The sequence below is a fragment of the Lutra lutra genome, chromosome 17, assembly GCF_902655055.1.
Source record: "Lutra lutra chromosome 17, mLutLut1.2, whole genome shotgun sequence".
NCBI lineage: Eukaryota > Metazoa > Chordata > Mammalia > Carnivora > Mustelidae > Lutra > Lutra lutra.
Genome location: NC_062294.1, coordinates 12,970,574 through 12,988,142, shown reverse-complemented (window position 1 = coordinate 12,988,142; position 17,569 = coordinate 12,970,574). Strand labels below are relative to the sequence as shown.

The 17,569-nt window shown below is 45.1% G+C and overlaps 2 protein-coding genes across 3 annotated transcripts in view; both read left to right on the top strand.

Annotated features, from left to right (window-relative positions):
- Positions 1-10,518, top strand: part of HYDIN (HYDIN axonemal central pair apparatus protein) — a 403,917-nt gene extending 393,399 nt beyond the window's left edge. For both annotated transcript variants that reach the window (XM_047711407.1, XM_047711408.1), the window contains 3 exons: positions 1,261-1,491; positions 8,012-8,236; positions 9,960-10,518. In XM_047711407.1, coding sequence (XP_047567363.1) covers positions 1,261-1,491; positions 8,012-8,236; positions 9,960-10,442 — 939 coding nt within the window. In that variant the 3' untranslated portion in view covers positions 10,443-10,518. The remainder of the gene's footprint in view (positions 1-1,260; positions 1,492-8,011; positions 8,237-9,959) is intronic.
- Positions 10,519-15,338: 4,820 nt separating this feature from the next.
- VAC14 (VAC14 component of PIKFYVE complex) overlaps positions 15,339-17,569 on the top strand; it is a 99,157-nt gene continuing 96,926 nt past the window's right edge. The window contains exon 1 of the mRNA XM_047710622.1: positions 15,339-15,730. Within this exon, the coding sequence (XP_047566578.1) occupies positions 15,627-15,730 (104 nt within the window). The 5' untranslated portion in view covers positions 15,339-15,626. The remainder of the gene's footprint in view (positions 15,731-17,569) is intronic.

The following is a 17,569-nucleotide window of genomic DNA, read 5'->3' as shown; positions in this document are numbered from 1 at the left end:
ATGTCTGTGCACATCATAGTAAAACTGCTGAGAACCAAAGATAAAGAGAAAAACATAAAACAACCAGATATTTAAAAATCTGTTACAGGGGAGCCTGGGTGGCTCAGTGGGTTAAAGCCTCTGCCTTTGGCTCAGGTCATGATCCCAGGGTCCTGGGATTGAGCCCTGCATCGGGCTCTCTGCTCGCCACGGAGCCTGCTTCCTCCTCTCTCTCTCTCTCTGCCTGCCTGTCCACCTACTTGTGATCCCTGTCAAATTAATAAATAAACAATCTTTTTTAAAAAGTCTTACATATGGGAGACAATAATAAAAATGACCACTGACTTCTCTTCAGATATAATGGAAACCATCTGCAAAATGCTGAATGCTATCAACCAAAAATTCTCCATTCACTGAATATATCCTTTAAGATGGAGATCTTTTCAGATAAAAGGACATGAGAGAATTTATTGCCAGCAGACTTGCATCACTGGACAACACACTAATAAGGACTCTTCAATCTGAGGGAAAATGATACCAATAGAAATCTGGGTCTACTGGCACCAGCAGCTTGTCGTGTCTGCCACAGGGGTGAGGAGACAATGTTCTGCAGTCACAAAGGTGGGCTCTGGAGTCACGTCAACCTTGTTCAGATCCTGGCTCTGACACTTCTCTCTGCATGGGACCTTGGCAGGGTACTTAACCTTGCTGAACTGCAGTTTCCTGGGGAAAAAAGCAACTATAACAAAACAAAACAGAAACAAAAGAAAGAAGGGACACAGCAAGGGGAATAATAATGCTGCCTACAAGTTGTATACATTAAACAAGTACTTCTAGGGCCTAGCACGCAGGAATCGTTCACTAAATGTTAGATGCTGTCATTACCATTATTGGTAGTTCTGTGGGTCCCAGCAGCAACTGGCAGAGGAGTGAAGCCCACTACAGCACGAACCTCTTGAGGTCTTGCTTGTTTTCCGGGGCCAGCTAGCTGTCCCCCCGGGACACCTTCACCTTCAGCACTAGACAGTGCTGCTCTGGCCTCCTCTGAGCAAACCCGGGCTGTTCCATCAGCTCTCACCTGGGAGGAGCCAGAGCAGGACCCTGCAGGAGAAAGGCTGGCTGGTGGGGGTGCAGACCGTGTAGGAGTGTGGATGTCAGCCCGGGACCAGCTTCATGTCCCCAGGCCATGCTAGCAAAGAGAAAGAGCTCCTTGAGACAGCAGGAGCCCCTCCACTGACCACCCCCCTGCCCTGATTCCTCCCCCTCTCCCTGTGAACCCAGGTGATCTTCCGAAACGAAGTGACCAGTGAGTTCTTACACTACCTGGTGAGTTTCAGGGTCATCCCTTCAGGCGTCATCAAAACCATCGAGATGACGAGCCCCGTCCGGCAGAGCACGTCAGCCTCCATCAAGGTGGAGAACCCCCTGCCCTATTTGGTGACCTTCTCCACGGAATGCAGGGTGCCTGACATCAGCCTGCCCTCCCAGTTTGTGGTGCCTGCCAACTCCGAGGTACGGTGCCGGCCAGCTTCCAGGGGCTCCCTGATACCTGTGACGGGCGCCCTGCCTGTGGGGGGTTGCATCCTTGAGGTTGGGCCCACCCTGACAGTGGTTGGGAAGGCAGGGGACAGTCCCTCAGTCCCACTCCTGATCTCCTTTTCCCCCTTCTGCCCGAGTCCTCACATAAACACGGGCATATGAGCACTTTGGTTCACATATGTAAAAGGGACTTACTATAAAGACTCGCCTCTGTCATATGCTTGTTTGTTTTGTTCAAATTACAACTATTTTTGGTTTTTGCTAATTACAAAGGTAATGTAGAATATGTGTGGTGAAAGGGAAAGCAAGGGACATCACGTTATGGAGTTACCAGCATGTGTACCGTTCATACACACAGTTGCTCATGCACAGACCCCTGCAGGAGGGAGGCACAGGAAGCCTGCGCCCGGCTGGGAACACACGGCCTGGAATTCTGAGCGCATGTGGCGAGGAACTTTCTTTTGACTCTTTTCAGTCTATGGCTCCAAACTCTCACTGTCCAGATTCCTTCAAAATCCCTTCTATTTCTCCAACTTGAGCTTAGTCCCTGTGTCCACTCCAGTTCTTCCTTCCCCTTCAGAACCCAAAATCTGTTTTGTTCTTCAGAGAGTCGCCATGCCCTTTCATTTTGTCTTTATATTTTTCATCATAAATTATAAAAAATCTATGCAGGAATGTATAACACACACATATATACTTAATATATATATTAATAAATATATACTTAATATATATGTGTAACATATACATATATATATTAAAACATGTTTACTTAACTACAGAAGAAATATCTGTATAACCAATACCCAGTCCACGATGTAAAAAATTGCCACCACCCAGAAACCTCTGTCTCCACTCACAGTACTGTCTCTCGCTCCTAAAAGTTATCACTGTCCTCATTTTATAAATTTCTTGCTTTTAAGCCATACGAAGAAATCGTACGGGGTGCCTGGGTGGCTCAGTGGGTTAAAGCCTCTGTCTTCGGCTCAGGTCATGAACCCAGGGTCCTGGGATCGAGCCCCGCATCGGGCTCTCTGCTCAGCAGGGAGCCTGCTTCCTCCTCTCTCTCTGCCTGCCTCTCTGCCTACTTGTGATCTCTGTCTGTCAAATAAATAAATAAAATCTTTAAAAAAAATCGTACTATAAACACTCTTTAACATTTTATGTTTTTTGCGGTTAACGTCTTATGTAGTGACGGCCGTCACGTTGACACACACAGCTGAGGTTCATTCATGCCCATCGCTGTATAATATTCCATCACATGACCATACCACAATTTAGATATCCATTCTACTGCGGCCAGACACGTGTGTTGGTTTTAGCATTTGGCTATCATTAAAAATGCTGCCACAGACCTCACCACACACGGCGTGTGTCTGTCCACAGTTGTGCACCTAGCAGGAGAATCACAGGGTTGTAGGGATGTAGGCTTGTAACGGCCAATCAGGAGATAACCTCCAGTCAGTAATGAGATTTGACCAACTTTTGGCACTGACACATTTTTAAAGGCTTACCAATCTGATAAAACTTGGGATAAACTAACAGTGCCTTGTAGTCTTAATTTACTTTTTTACAAGCAGATTGACCTCAGTTGGGTAACAGCCTGTGTGGGAGATCTGCCTCCTTGCTCATGAGTGAGAATGGACCAGTTTTCCTTTCTTGTCTTCTTGCCCAATTTGAGCATCCATTCTGCTAGCGATGGAAAAAGAATCGGGGATTTCCCTGCTGTCTCGATCCCGTGAAAGAATTTATGAAAGATAAACTCACAGATGAAGCTACTGAGCCCTGGTGACTTCTTTTGGGGAAGACTGTCTGCTCCTGACTTGGTTCTTCAAATGAGTTATTCAACTGTTTAAATTTTCTGGTCCTTCCTGAATCAGTAACAAGAACATGCTATTTGATCCGTATATTCAAAATATTGACACAACATCGTTAATATCCTCTTACCACCTCTTCTATATGATATTCTTTTCTCATTTCTAATATTGGTTATTGTGCCTTCTACTTCTTGATCTGTTTTGTTAGAGGTTCCTCAGTCTTATATCTTATATTCAAAAAGGCATCTTTTGGTTTTATTTGTACTCTTTATTGTACGTTTGTTTTCTAAGTTGCTTGATTTCGGCTTTTAATCATTTCCTTCCTTCTGCTTCCTGTGTTACTGGTGCTTTATCTAATTTCCAAGCTGAATGCTTAGTGCATTTACTTCTAGTCCTCTTTATTTTCCCATACACACATTTAGACCAGAAGCCCCCCTCCTAAGTGCTGCTATAGCTGCAGTGTACAAATTTTTATATGCAGCATTTTTTATCATTAGGTTCAAAAATGTTCTAACTTTCGTTATTATGAATACTTCTTTTTTGACTCATGGGTTATCAGAAGTGTGTCTTCATTTCCAAACGTGGGGATTTTTCTACATGTTGTTTTTCAAATTATTTTGTGGTCAGGGAATATCTTCCACATTGTTTCAGTCCTCTAGAATTTGTTTAGACTTGCCTTACGGCTCAATAGATGATCTTTTTTAAAAAAAACCTCCATATATTTTTTTTAAAGTATGTGTTTGCCATTTTGCTATTAATTCTCTGATATTTTAGTCTACTTGTTTGGTCAGATTTAAGAGAGTATGTTAAAGTCACCACTGTGATGGGGATTTGTCCATTTGTCCTTGTAGTCCTTTTTTGTTGTTGTTGTCCTTGTAGTTCTGTCATGTTTTTGTTCTATATAATTTGAAGCTACATTACTAAATTAAAATCATACTATCCTTCTGATAGTGTTATATTAAGACTTGATCATCTCTTATATTCCTGTTCTTCAAGCATATCTTGGCCATTCTTGGCCCTTTGCATTTCCATATAAATCAGCTTGGGGCGCCTTGGTGGCTCAGTGTGTTAAGCCTCTGCATTCCGCTCAGGTCATAATCCCAGGGTCCCCGCATCTGCTCTATGCTCAGCTGGGAGCCTGCTTCCCCGCCCCCTCTCTGCCTGTCTCTCTGCCTACTTGTGATCTCTGTCAGATAAATAAATAAAATATTTTTTAAAAAAATTAGCTTGTCGAGTTCCTCCAAAAACTTTAAATAACCTGTTAGGATTTTGATTGGATTATTTTTAGAATGTATTAGCTACCTGTTGGTCCATAATAAGTTGCCCTAAAAATTAGCAACTTAAAACCACAAGAGTTTATTACTACCCCATTTCTGAGGCTCGGGAATCCAAGAGCAGCAGCTTAGCTGGGTGGTTTGGGTTGAGGATCCTTCATGAGGTTGGAGTCAGTTGTCACCTAAAAGGCTTGACTGGGGCTGGGTAACCTGCTTCCAGACTCACTCATGTGGTTGTTGGAAAGGCCTCCGTTCCTTGCTGGCTGTTGGCTCAAGACTTCAGTTCCTCACCATGTACACTTCTCCCTAGAGCTGCTTTCAACATGACAGCTTGCTTCCCCCAGAGCAAGGGACCTAAGAGAAGCTGAAAGAGCAAAGGAGAAGAGAATCCCCAAGACAGAAATCACTCTTCTCCTCTTAATCTCAGAAGTGATATGCCATCTCTCTGCCGTGTACTGGGGGTCACATGGACCAGCCCTGGTCCAACATGGGAGAGGATGACTCAAGAGTGTGAGTGGCAGGAGGTAGGATCACTGGGGGCCATTCTGGAGGATATCTGTCACAGAGTATTCCAGTCTTTATGCTCCTGAGATTTCCAATCCATGAGCACATCTCCATTTATTTAATTCCTCTTATTTAATTTCTCTCAATAATATTTTTTTTAGTTTTCTATGTAGAAGCCTTATTCATCTTTTGTTAGATTTATTTCTAGGTTTTATTTATCTTGATATTGTTGTAAAACCTTTTCAAAATTTCATTTTCTATTGTTGCAAGTATATAACAATATTCATGATTTTTATGTATTGACTTTGCCTTTATTTTTTGGCTTTTAAAGTTTTTATTTTAATTTCAATTAGTTAACACACAGCGTTATATTAGTTTCAGGTGTCCGATATAGGGATATGTCCATACGTCCCCTGGTGCTCATCACCACAAGTGCTCTCCTTCATCCCCACCACCTCTTTCTCCCATCACACTATCCACCTCCCCTCTTGTAACCTTCAGATTCTCTTTCTTGATGTGTCTCTCTCTTTTTTTCCTTTCCTCATTTGTTTTGTTTCTTAAATTCCACCTATGCATGAAATCATATGGCATTTGTCTTTCTTTGACTGAGTTATCTTGCTTAGCATTATACTCTCTAGATCCATCCATGTCATTGGAAATGGCAAGAGTCCATTCTTTTTCATAGCTGAGTAATATTCCATTGGTGGTATATATACCACCTCTTCTTTATCTATTTATCAATCAGTGGACACTTCGGCTGCTTCGATATTTGGCTATTGTAAATCATTCTGCAATAAACATCAGGGTGAACATATCCCTTTGAATTAGTGTTTTTGTATTCTTTGGGTAAATACCCAGTAGTGCAATTGGTAGAACACAGGGTAGGTCTATTTTTAACTTTTTGTATACTGGCTTTGTAACCAACCGCTTTAAATAATTCACTTATCAATAATAATAATTTCAATTATAGATTTTTAAGTTTTCTTTTTTTTAATTTTTTAAATTTATTTTCAGCATAACAGTATTCATTGTTTTTGCACCACACCCAGGGCTCCATGCAATCCGTGCCCTCTCCAATACCCACCACCTGGTTCCCCCAACCTCCCACCCCCCGCCCCTTCAAAACCCTCAGATTTAAGTTTTCTACATGTACAATCCTGTCATCTGTATGTAAATACAATTTTGTTTCTTCCATTATAAACTTCTTCCTTTAATTTCCTTTTCATGCCTTAGAGGGCTACCCAGAACATGCAGAACAATGTTGACTAGAAAGGCAATAAACAGCATCTTTGCCTTGTTCTCAATCTTGAAGGGCAAGCTTTCAAAGTTTCACCATTTATTGTATTTATTTTGGATTTCTTAAATCCAAAAGGATGTTCCCCCCCTCTTCCTAATTTTCTAAGAACTTTTTTTTAACTCCATAAATGGATGTAGAGTTTTATCAAATGCCTTTACTGTATCGAGATGTTTGACTCTTCTCTTTGTTCTCCTTTTAATGTCAGTGTGGCAACTGACTGGTTTTTCTAATGTTAAACCAATTTTTCATTCATGGAATAAACCCATCTTTGTTACAGAACATTATCTTCTTTATATATTGCTGGATTCAGTTGGATAACATTTTTATTGGGCACTTTGTATGTATGTTTGGGGGAGCAGAGAATGGCATCCACTTTTCTATTAGCCTTGTCGGGTTTTGGTCTCAAAATCATGCTATCTGAACTGGGTTCCCTCTTTTTCTCGTCTTTGGGTGAATTTGTGGAATACTTAGATTGTCTAATAGAACTTACAAGTAAATCTTTACGATCCTTGGATTTTGTTAAGGAAAATCTTTTTTACTATTGCTTAAGTCTCTTTAATGGTTACAAAAATACCTAGGTTTTCTTTACCTACTTGAGTCTGGATTTGTAAGTTACATCTTTCATGCTTTTGTCCATTCTCATCTAATTTTTTAAATTGTGGTAAAATCATCTGAATTTGTACACTGTATTCTTTTCCGTTCAACAGCTACAACAACTTTAATGATACCCTCTTTTTATTCATCAATGAGAAGAACTAGTTCTTTTTTAAAAAAGAAACAATACCACCTCAGAATAAATACAAGATTTTAACTACACAAAAGTATATGGAAGAGAAAATCAAAGTCCCCAAGCCCCATTTCCTTCAGCCTAAGATAACTACTGGTAACAATCTGGTACACATCCTTGCTGTCTCTTTTCTATACCTGCATAGACATATTCTTCTCCACAAAAATAGGCACGTGCTTTATATACATTTATGGAATGTCCTTCCTTTGACTTACAGTATCAACACCACCACCTTTCATGGCAATGTTTATAGCTCTGCCTCTTCCTTTCTAATGGCTACATACTTTTCCACCAACGTGGATAAACTATGATTTATTTAGCCGAGTTCTTACTGCTAACTCATTTGAGTTGTTTCCCTTATTTTGTAATTATAAGCCATACTCTTTGGTCCTGGTTTTGTTTTGCCATGGGTGATAGTAGAAGGAGGAAGAGAAAATCTTGCCCAAAAGAAGGTGGAACCCAGGAAGCTGTCCTGAGATTGGCTAAGAGCGAAGAAGGAGCTGCGGACCTTCCGCCCTCCTGCTGGCAACACTCACTGCCATTACCATACATGTGTGCTCTCAAGAGACGATCTAATACTTGTTAGACGCAAAGAGATTCCAGATATATAAATACCCCTAGGGTATTTCTAGGGAAAGCTAGAAAGGATACAGAGGAGAAAAAGGGCTATTTGGACAGAGATTCCCTGGGCTCGAGATCAGTGTGAGCATTTGCTGTGAAGCACCATTTCTCCCACCAAACTACTCTGAGGTCCCTGTGTGGAAGGTATGCGTTGGACTCCCAGCCTTATAGGAGCCTCTGTCTTCTCTTGCAGGGCACATTCACATTTGAATTCCAGCCCCTGAGAGCTGGAGAAACCTTTGGGAGACTAACACTGCACAACAGTGATTTGGGCTACTACCTGTATGAGCTTAGTCTGAAGGCCACGCCAGCACTGCCTGAAAAGCCCATCCACTTCCAGGCCATTCTTGGCAGTGGTCAGAGCATCTTCGCCAAGTTCATCAATTACACCCGGCAGAAGACCGAATACTACTGCAGGGTGAGCAGCCGCTATCCCACCCGCTTCCCTCCCCTGGCCAGAAGTCTGAGCTTAAAAATAATAGGAGGAGGATACAGGGGGTGCAGAGGGAGTCAGGGTTTTCATCTAGCCTGGAAACTCCCAGCTAGAAACAAACACTATCAGGCCTGGATTCTTCCTTACAGACTCTACCTTAACAAGCTGGGGTGGGGTGAGGGGTGGGAGTTGTGCTTCCCACAGCATGACAGTGGTCACTAGAAGAGACAGTAGTGCTTAGTGGTCATGAGTATAGGCTGTGAAATCCAACAGCCTTGGATTTGAACCCTGGCTTCACCACTTACTCCTCAAATACTTTACTAAAGCTCTCTAAACTCTTCTAGAAATGGTAATAATACCCTAACCTCACAGGATTGCTCTGAGGCTTTTAAAAGATGCATGTGAAACTGTCTCCATAGAGCCTGGCTCATAGTAAATGCTTATATGTGTTACCTATTATGTAAGTTGGAATCCAGTTTTAACTACTGAAACAGAAACCCAAAATAACAACAAAGTAAAAGTTATTCTTGTCTGAGGTAACAGTGTGAACATGAGCAGTTTAGGCTGGAATGGTAGCTCCATGACATCAGGCATCCAGACTTCGGTCCTGATGCTCTTTCCTCTGTTGAGAGTTGTTTGGTCCACAGGGACCAAGATGGCTTACCCTGATGTCTGCATTCCAGCCAGCCCCAGCGGGGATGGCAGGGAGCTACATATATCCCTTCCACTCACATCCCCTTGAACAAAATAGCATAAGACCATACCTGGCAACAAGGGGAGCTATGAGGTACACCTTGTGCCCTGGGTTCCATGGCTACAGTCAGGAGGCATGGGCTCTTGGTCCATCATACCAGTCAGGAGAAGCTAGGTTATGCCATAGTAACAAACAGCCCCAATATCTCAGTGGCTTAAAACAACAAAGGTTTGTCCCTCATTTGTGCTATCTATCCAGTGAGAGTCAGCAGGGGCTCTGCTCATCACAGCAATTTGGGGATCCAGGCTGAAGGACCACCGCCAGCTCAGATGTCACAGGTCATAGTACCAGAGGGCTGAAAAGATCCCAAGGGGACCTGAGCACTGACATTCTAGTACCTTGGTGTGGAAGTGACCCCTTTCACTTCTGCTCAAAACTAACTGACGAGAACATCCATGAGGATCCAGAGTGTTCCACCTGTCATGGGTGTGGGAAAAAGAAGAACAAGATGGGGGTGGGGAATAGCCCCAGTGGAGGCCACACTGCCGTAACCCAGCTTGGTGTCTCTGGGAAAGTCACTTAACATCTCTTAGCCTTGATTTCTTTGTAATAAAATGGGTAATAATTAGTATTACCTATTCTTCAAGGGACTTATAAGGGCACAACTTTTTTTTTTTAGATTTTATTTATTTATTTATTTATTTGACAGAGAGAGAGAGATCACAAGTAGGCAGAGAGGCAGGCAGACAGAGAGAGGGAAGCAGGCCTCCTGCTGAGCAGAGAGCCCGATGCGGGGCTCGATCCCAGGACCCTGAGACCATAACCTGAGCCGAAGGCAGAGGCTTTAACCCACTGAGCCACCCAGGCACCCAAGGGCACAACTTTTAATGACCTGCCCAGCCTCGCACAAACATAGGTTACTTGATGTCCGAGAGCAGGCGGGCAGGTGGGCCCAATCCACCCGTGTGTCCTCTGGGCTCCTGTGTGAACCAAGTGCATTTCTTCCTCTTTCAGACTGACTGTCAAGACTTCCACACGGAAAAGATCATTAACGCAGCCCCAGGGCCTCAAGGAGGCACCGAAGTCAGTGTGGAAGTCTATTTTGAGCCCAGCCACCTGGGTGAGACCAAGGGCATCCTGACGCTGTCATCGATTATAGGCGGGGAGTATATCATCCCCCTCTTCGGAGTGGCTCTGCTCCCGAAGCCCCAGGGTCCCTTCCTGATCCGAGCCGGGTACAACATAGTCATCCCCTTCAAGAACATTTTCTATCATACGGTCACCTTCTCCTTCATCGTGGAGAACCCAGCCTTCTCTGTTCGTGCCGTAGACTCCGTGCGGCCCAAGAAGATCAACAATATCACCGTCTCCTTTGAAGGAAACCCATCGGGCAGCAAAACACCCATCACCAGCAAGCTCATTGTGTCTTGTCCTCCTAGCGAAGGCAATGAAGCAGGGGTTAAATGGGTTTATTACCTGAAGGGGATCACCCCTTAGTGGTAACTAAGGTCAGTTGCATCAGTGGAAAGCCATCTCCCCAGCCTTCAAAGTACGTATTATTCTACCTGGCAAAGAACAGAGAAAATAGCCAGAATTCTACAGCTGTTTTATCTCCTCCTTCAAATATAAGGGCACTTATTTCCATATTATATGCACCCCAAATATATACCTGAAATATATACAGATATATTTCATATTACACATGGTAACTAAAAAAAGAAAAAAAAACTATATTGTACTTTTTAAGGGCAAGTCCCTGAATTTGGTTTCTAGTCATATCCTCAACACTCAAGGAATAATCTCCATTTTTAATAAGATGACACAGATCTCACACGCGTGACCTCTTATCAGATAGCACTTAGCGCATGACATTGGGCCCCCACAGTGCCTTTTAAGAATCTATAATGGCTTAAAAAGCCCTTAGACATGACTCTCTTTTGATAGGATATTTTACTCTGCTTTCACATAAAAGTCAAATAAGACACTATTTTCAAAATGACAACAGATGACACCTGCCCATTATTGTAGGGCCGGGGGCCAGGGATGCTCCCTCCATCGCGGAATCCCATATCTGTTCCCCACAGAAAGTTCTTGCTGAAGGCCAGGTCCTGGAGAAATGCGGAACCTGCAGTCCCTCACTCCCAAGCCTGGCCCTGTGCCTAGCAGTCAGTCTGTAGCACAGCGATTCCCTGCCCACCTGCACGTCTGAATCGGCCAATTCTGCTCCAGACCCTTCCAGCCCATGTTCTGATTTAATTGGTCTGGGGAGCAATGGAGGCATCCAGGAATCTACTTCCAAGGGAGGACCACACCGCAGTCTGCTAATGGTTAAACTGAAGCCATTTTGTATGTGCAGGGTGAGGTCTAAGACAGTGCCTTTCCTAAGAGGGAAAGCCCTGGGGAAGCTCCACCTCCAAAGGGGTGTGGGACATCTGCCTTAGCCCAAGCTCTGGCCCTGGGTCCTGGAACATGTATTAGTAGAACCACTTAGTAATAATAATAGGACCACTTACCTGTTGGCACCACCTGATGAAATAAAGATGATTGTGGACTGGCCCTGGAGTGGATTTGCTTCTGCACTCACGCCTGAGGGTCCCCTGGCTCCACCTCACCCCCTCCGCATCCCCTATAGCCTACCTGCACAGACAGGGAGAAAGCATGAAAGGAGATGACCAGTGCTCCAAACCAGCAGTTCTGAAAAATGGTCCCTGGTCCAGCAGTGACAGCATCCCTTAGAACGTATCAAAAATGTGCATTCTCAGGGCACACCCAGACCTGCAGAGTCAGAAACTCCAGGGGTGTGGCCCAGCAACCTGTGTTTTAAGAAGCCCTTATTGCTTTGGGTGGTGTGTTTTTTATTTTGTTTTGTTTTTAATGGAGGGAGATTCTTCTAACCCTTCTGTACCTCCCCACCAACCCTCAGCCCAGTAGACCTTGCGCTCAGCAAAGCTACACGTAATAGCTGGTCTGCGGAACTACCAAAGATGCTGCTAACGGGATAAAGACCAACTCTAGATGACAGATTTTCCAGATGCTTAAATGAGCAAAGATCGCACCGAGCAGCCATCTGAGAGGATGCGGAGATCAACGAGCATGCGTGACTACTAGCAAACGCCCATAGTCTGATGAAACCAAGGCTTTTCAAGTTGTGTTATCTATCGAAGTTACCCAGAGGGCTTGCTAACTACAGGCTGTTGGACCCCATCCCCACAGTAGCTTTAGTAGCTTTAGTGGGCTTGAGAATTTGCGTTTCTGCCAGGTTCCCCATGAGGCCAAGGCTCCCGGTCCGAGGATCGCCCTGCCCAGCACAGCTGTGCAGCCAGAGCCACCTTGCTCCAACACAACCTGGGAATGTGCTAGGGATGCAGCCTCTCAGGCTGCCCCAGACCTCCTGGATCAGCATGTGCCTTTTAAGGCATCTCTAGGAGATGATGCATACTCCGCGGCTAAGAGCGGCTGCCTTAAAGGCAACTATGGAAGTTAAGCCTTTCCAGAAGCCACAGCCCTGGTGCTTTCCGTGAGAACCCTACACACTGGCTGCTACAGACAATGGCCACTTCCCAGTGTCACCACCAGCCAAGCGGTGCCAGCTGGCCAGGGGCAATTTCCCTACCTTAGCCCTCCTCCAGCTCCCCAAGCCACTCAGTCCAGAGCCCACGGCCTCCTGGACTGGACTGAGGAGGCAGGCCATCTCCCTGGGACCAAAGCTCAGCTCACACCCTGCCCTAGCAGGAACACCTCTCCAGGAAGACTTGAGATGTGATACATCTCTTCCCTGGAGGTCCTGCTCATACTTCCTCTGCCTCAAAAAAGACAGTAACAGAACTGCTTCATTTTGGCAAACCTGGAATGGCAAAGGACCTCAAGAGAGTGCTGGGGGAGAAGCTTGGTGAAAATGAACATTCTGATACAAGCTAATGGAAATTACCTTGAAAAAGATCCATTCTCAGCAAAGCAGACCTGCTAGCCTAGAAGTGTCTGAGTGTGGCCAGCCTGGCCAGAGCTGGCCACCAGGGTTAGAGGAGTGAGCACATGAGAAAGCAAGGGTGGCCTTGGGCTTTCTTCTCATTGCCACAGCCGGTCCAGGAATACATAAATAACCTTAATTAGTTGGCATTTTCCAAGGTAATGGAATGAGAGAAAAGAAAGCACCTCCCCCCCCACCAGGAATTTCTAAACTAAAGGTAGGACAAAGCATTTGTTTGAGCTTTGAATAAAAAAAAAACTGGTTTCTTAGCAACCTACTCCACAATGTGATTTCAGGAGAAAAGAGTTCCTTCTGGTCAAAACATTACTGTTCCAATTATTAAAAACTGTATCTAGCTATGACCCTTGGGAGACTCAGTTCACCTTTAAGAAAAAGCCAAACCAAACAGCAAAAGAAACAGATGAAATATTACATTAGATAAAGGTCCAGTGGACGTGAATACTCACCGGAGGAATAGATCCACATCATTCCCATTGATTTAAATTTTTTTCATTGTTTTGCATCAACCATCATCAAAAATCCTAGACATAAACTTTGTGAAGACATTTGGAAATGTCCTTATCAGTGCCACCTGGTGTCAAGGTAAGAGGAGGAAACTATGAAGCAAAACATTTTTTCTGGAGACAAATCTAAATTTGGAGTGGCTTCAGATTGGTGGTCCACCCCCCTCCAGTCATTGGATTATGCTGGCAAAGGTTTTCAAAGCTGTGAAACCCCGACTGGTAAGGGAAAGCACTTTTTTCACAGATTTTTCTAGAAACAATTCCTCCATGGCTTACTGAATTTTGGGTTAGCTTTTTGTACTTGTTTCTATGGCTGCATAACAGATTCCCACAAAAGCAGCAGCTTAAAACAACACAAGTTTCTTATCCCGCAGTGTTCATGGGTCAGAAGTCCAGAATGGACTTACCTGGGTTCTTGGCTCAGAGTCTCACAGGCTGAAATCAAGATGCCAGCCAGCTGCATCTTCACCTGAAAGCTCAACGAGGAAAAGATCCACTTCTGAGTTCTCTTGGTGTGTTGACAAAATTCACTTCCTTGCAGCCATATACTTGAAGTCCCCATTTTCTTGGCAATGGACAACCCTCAGGAGATCACTTTTGGCAACTAGCGGCCATTCTAAGGTCTTTAACATGTAGCCCATCACGGATGGTTCACTTTTGTTACTGTTTACTCTTCAAGGTCAGCAGAAGAATCTCTCTCCTGCTTCAAATGCCTCCTGACTACTTTTAAGGCCTCCTCTAATTAGGTTGGACCCACCCAGGATAATCTCCCTTTTTTTTATTAACTAAAGTCAACTGATTAGGGACTTTAATTACATCTACAAATTCCCTTCTACTATATAACGTAATTGTTAGAGTGACAGTCCACCATATTTACAAGTCTTGTTCACACTCAAGAGGAGGGGATTATACAGGGTATGTACCCAAAAGGGTGGAAATCTTGGGGGCCATACTGGAATTCTGCCTACCACACCCCCTCACTTGTGTCCCATAGATTCTGATCTATGGATTGAGGATAAGAGTCTATTTTCAACTTCGTTATCAGATTCACATGCATACTTTCCACTCATTAGAAAAAGTACTGTCGTGTATTATGCTCATATTTAATACTCTCTGGGCTCCACTGTGATCTAGCCCTTGTCCTAAGATCCCTGTCCCCTATGGAAGCTTACAATAAGGAACTCTGTCTGATGCCTCTCCCTATTAGCCACAATACGTCCATACAGTGCTTTTAAAGATTTTGCCACATCAAAACAAAACAAAACAAAACCCAACTCTCTAAGGTATCCAAGCACAATAAACACACTCTCCTGAGTCCCAAATGGTGGGGTGACAGCCACTGGTACCTGGGATGTTTAGGTAGTAGGTAGTACTGTTTTTAATTGAGAATTTATTTTAATGTTTTTAAAACATACCTAACTATTCACAGCCATGATTTTACGACATAAGACTAAAGTAAGAATTTAAGATTTTCGAAAGTAAATTGGTTTGAGATACATTTTTTTTTTATAATACAAGTGGCTAGAATATGGCGAAACTAACGACGGAATTACTCCAATTGGGGAAACACTGCCACATGCGAAACTGGTGACTAAATAGTAAATGAACGATTCGGTTCACTGAGTACTTAGCAAGCTAAGCTACGTGCGTCAGGCTCCATGAAACCCTCCGTGCTCCTAAACGTACACAGAAGCCCACCACGCGCCTTGCCAACCACATGCACGCACTTGAGTGCCCGGGCCACGCGCCCCGCACGCACCATCTGGAACCACGCGCGGGCGTGAGGGGAGGAGGCGGACCCTCATGGGGGCGTGGACAACCCACCTGCAGCCTGCGTGCGGGGGCGTGGCTGGCGAGGGGACGGTCCTCGGAGCGGAAGGCGGAAGCGGCTGCAGAGTCACATGATCCGTGTAACATGGCCGCTGCCCCTTGAGCACTGCCGGTGCCGGGCGGGAGCGGGTCGCGTGAGCCGTTAGGCGGCCTGGAACAGGTGCGCGGGGGCGGGGTCCAAACCCGGGGTTCCGAGACGGCGCGAGGCGGCGGAGCGAGACAGGCAGGCCCAAGGCGGCGTGGTCCATGAGCCGGCGCCGGAGGCAGCGCGGAGCCGCAGACTCCCCCGGCCCCGGCGCCGCCCGGGCAGCCGCGGGCTGAGGAGTCGCGGGGCTCCGGGGAGCGCCCGGAGCTGCCACCATGAACCCCGAGAAAGACTTCGCGCCGCTCACGCCCAACATCGTGCGCGCCCTCAATGACAAGCTCTACGAAAAGCGGAAGGTGGCAGCGCTGGAGATCGAGAAGTAAGCCGCCGGCAAACGGGTTTGGGCTTGGGGAGGAGAGCCAGGACCCCGCCCTGGCTGTGCAGGACTCCTGCTCCTCGGGGGGCGGGGGGGGGGGGGCTCTTCACGCCTTTCCAGCCAGTTTTAGGCCCTTAGCGCAGTGCAGGACATTAGGAGACCTAGCTTTGCCTTTGACGGGCTGTATGACTTGGGCCAAGTTCTCTAACCGCCTGGTGCCCCAAGAGGATTGCCGTGCGGTTAAAGCGACAAAGCATATGTGTAGTGCTATAGCACAGTGCCTGGCACACGGCTCGTCTTGCGTGTGGAAGCCATCAAAACCTGCAAATCAGAGAGGGGTCTCTGTGATGGGATGGAGGTGAGAAGCATGAGCATATGCTAATGATGTTGACCTGCCTCATTTCTTATTCAGTTTCTGAGAAGTGAAAGGGACTGTTGGGTGACCAAGTGGAGAAATCAGGTCCGAAATCTCAAGACTCAGAGGACTGTTCATTATATCCCTGCCATATCACCCTTCCCTGCAGGTGGAAGGAGTAATTTGACCTTTCTTACTTCTACAGTCTTACTACATGTATGTGTAACCATGACCTGACATTTTCCTTTATTCCCCAACGTACAAAACAAGGTGTTAAACTAGGAATGTTTCTTTAAGATTTTCTGCTATTCGTTTACATTTGTATTTTTCCCCCCAGTCAAATCTTTGTGATAAAATCAGGTGGGTGGATGATTTCAGAAGAGCAGAGAGAATCAAGCTGTGAAACTTGAAAGAATGCCAGACTGGGAGTCAGAACACATAGATGGTCGTCCTTCCAGTAGGATAGCCACTGGCCCTGCGTGGTTTTTTACACAGAAGTTACTAAAGATAAAATAAAAATTTCAAATCCAGTTACCCATATTTCAAATGTTCGGTAGCCACGTGTGGCTGTGGCTACCACAATGGGCAGTAGAGGTCTTAGAACCTTTCTGTTGCTGCAGAATGTTGGACAGCTCCAATCTAATCCATGGTATGATACTCATTCTTTGACCTTGGGCAGATTGCTTCACTCAGGGTTTCTTAACTTCAGCACGATTAACATTTTTGGGACAGATGAGTCTTGATTGTGGTGGGCTGTCCTGTGCACTGTAGTATTTTTAGCAGCATCCCTCATCTCTGCCCAGTAGATACCAATAGCTCTCCGTCAGTTCTAACAACCACAAATGTCTCCAATGTCTCCAGATGTCTCCTGGGAGTGTAGATATCACCCCAGGTGAGAACCACTGCCTTAACTGCTCTGGGTTTTCCTTTCCTCCTCACCTAAGGGGTTTGGATTGTGTTAAGAGGACCCTCTCATTCAGCACTAACATTCGGTAAGTCCCAAACCACCTAGCTGCTTCTCTCACGAAGCACCGCTCTCTGGTCTGCTGTGTTTCCGTACTTCTACTTGTTTATGCCCTGGCTCTTACTAATGCTTGCGAGTCTTAAAGATGAGGATCACTGTACTGAGTAGGAGACGCAGAGCTGATGTGTCGATATGGCTCCACGTCCATGGGTTTTATTGGCTTTGAAGCTACACTGACACCCGATTTTGGCCATCACCCATTCTGTTCTCAGGAATGTCTGATTTTCCTCATAGCTTGAATTATCTGTTGAGTCCTTGACTGAGGTATTCATCTGAGCATTACTGTTGCCGCAAGCGTAGCGCATTAAGTGCTCTTACTCTGCGGGCTCTGCCATTAGGGTTTGGTCTTTAAGGGGGTTCTTTTTGTGTTCAACATTGCCCTTGATTTGTGGAATTCAGAGAAACCTAGGGACTTAACTAGACTATGGACTCCTTCTTAAGCGCTGAGACCCTGTTTTATTTA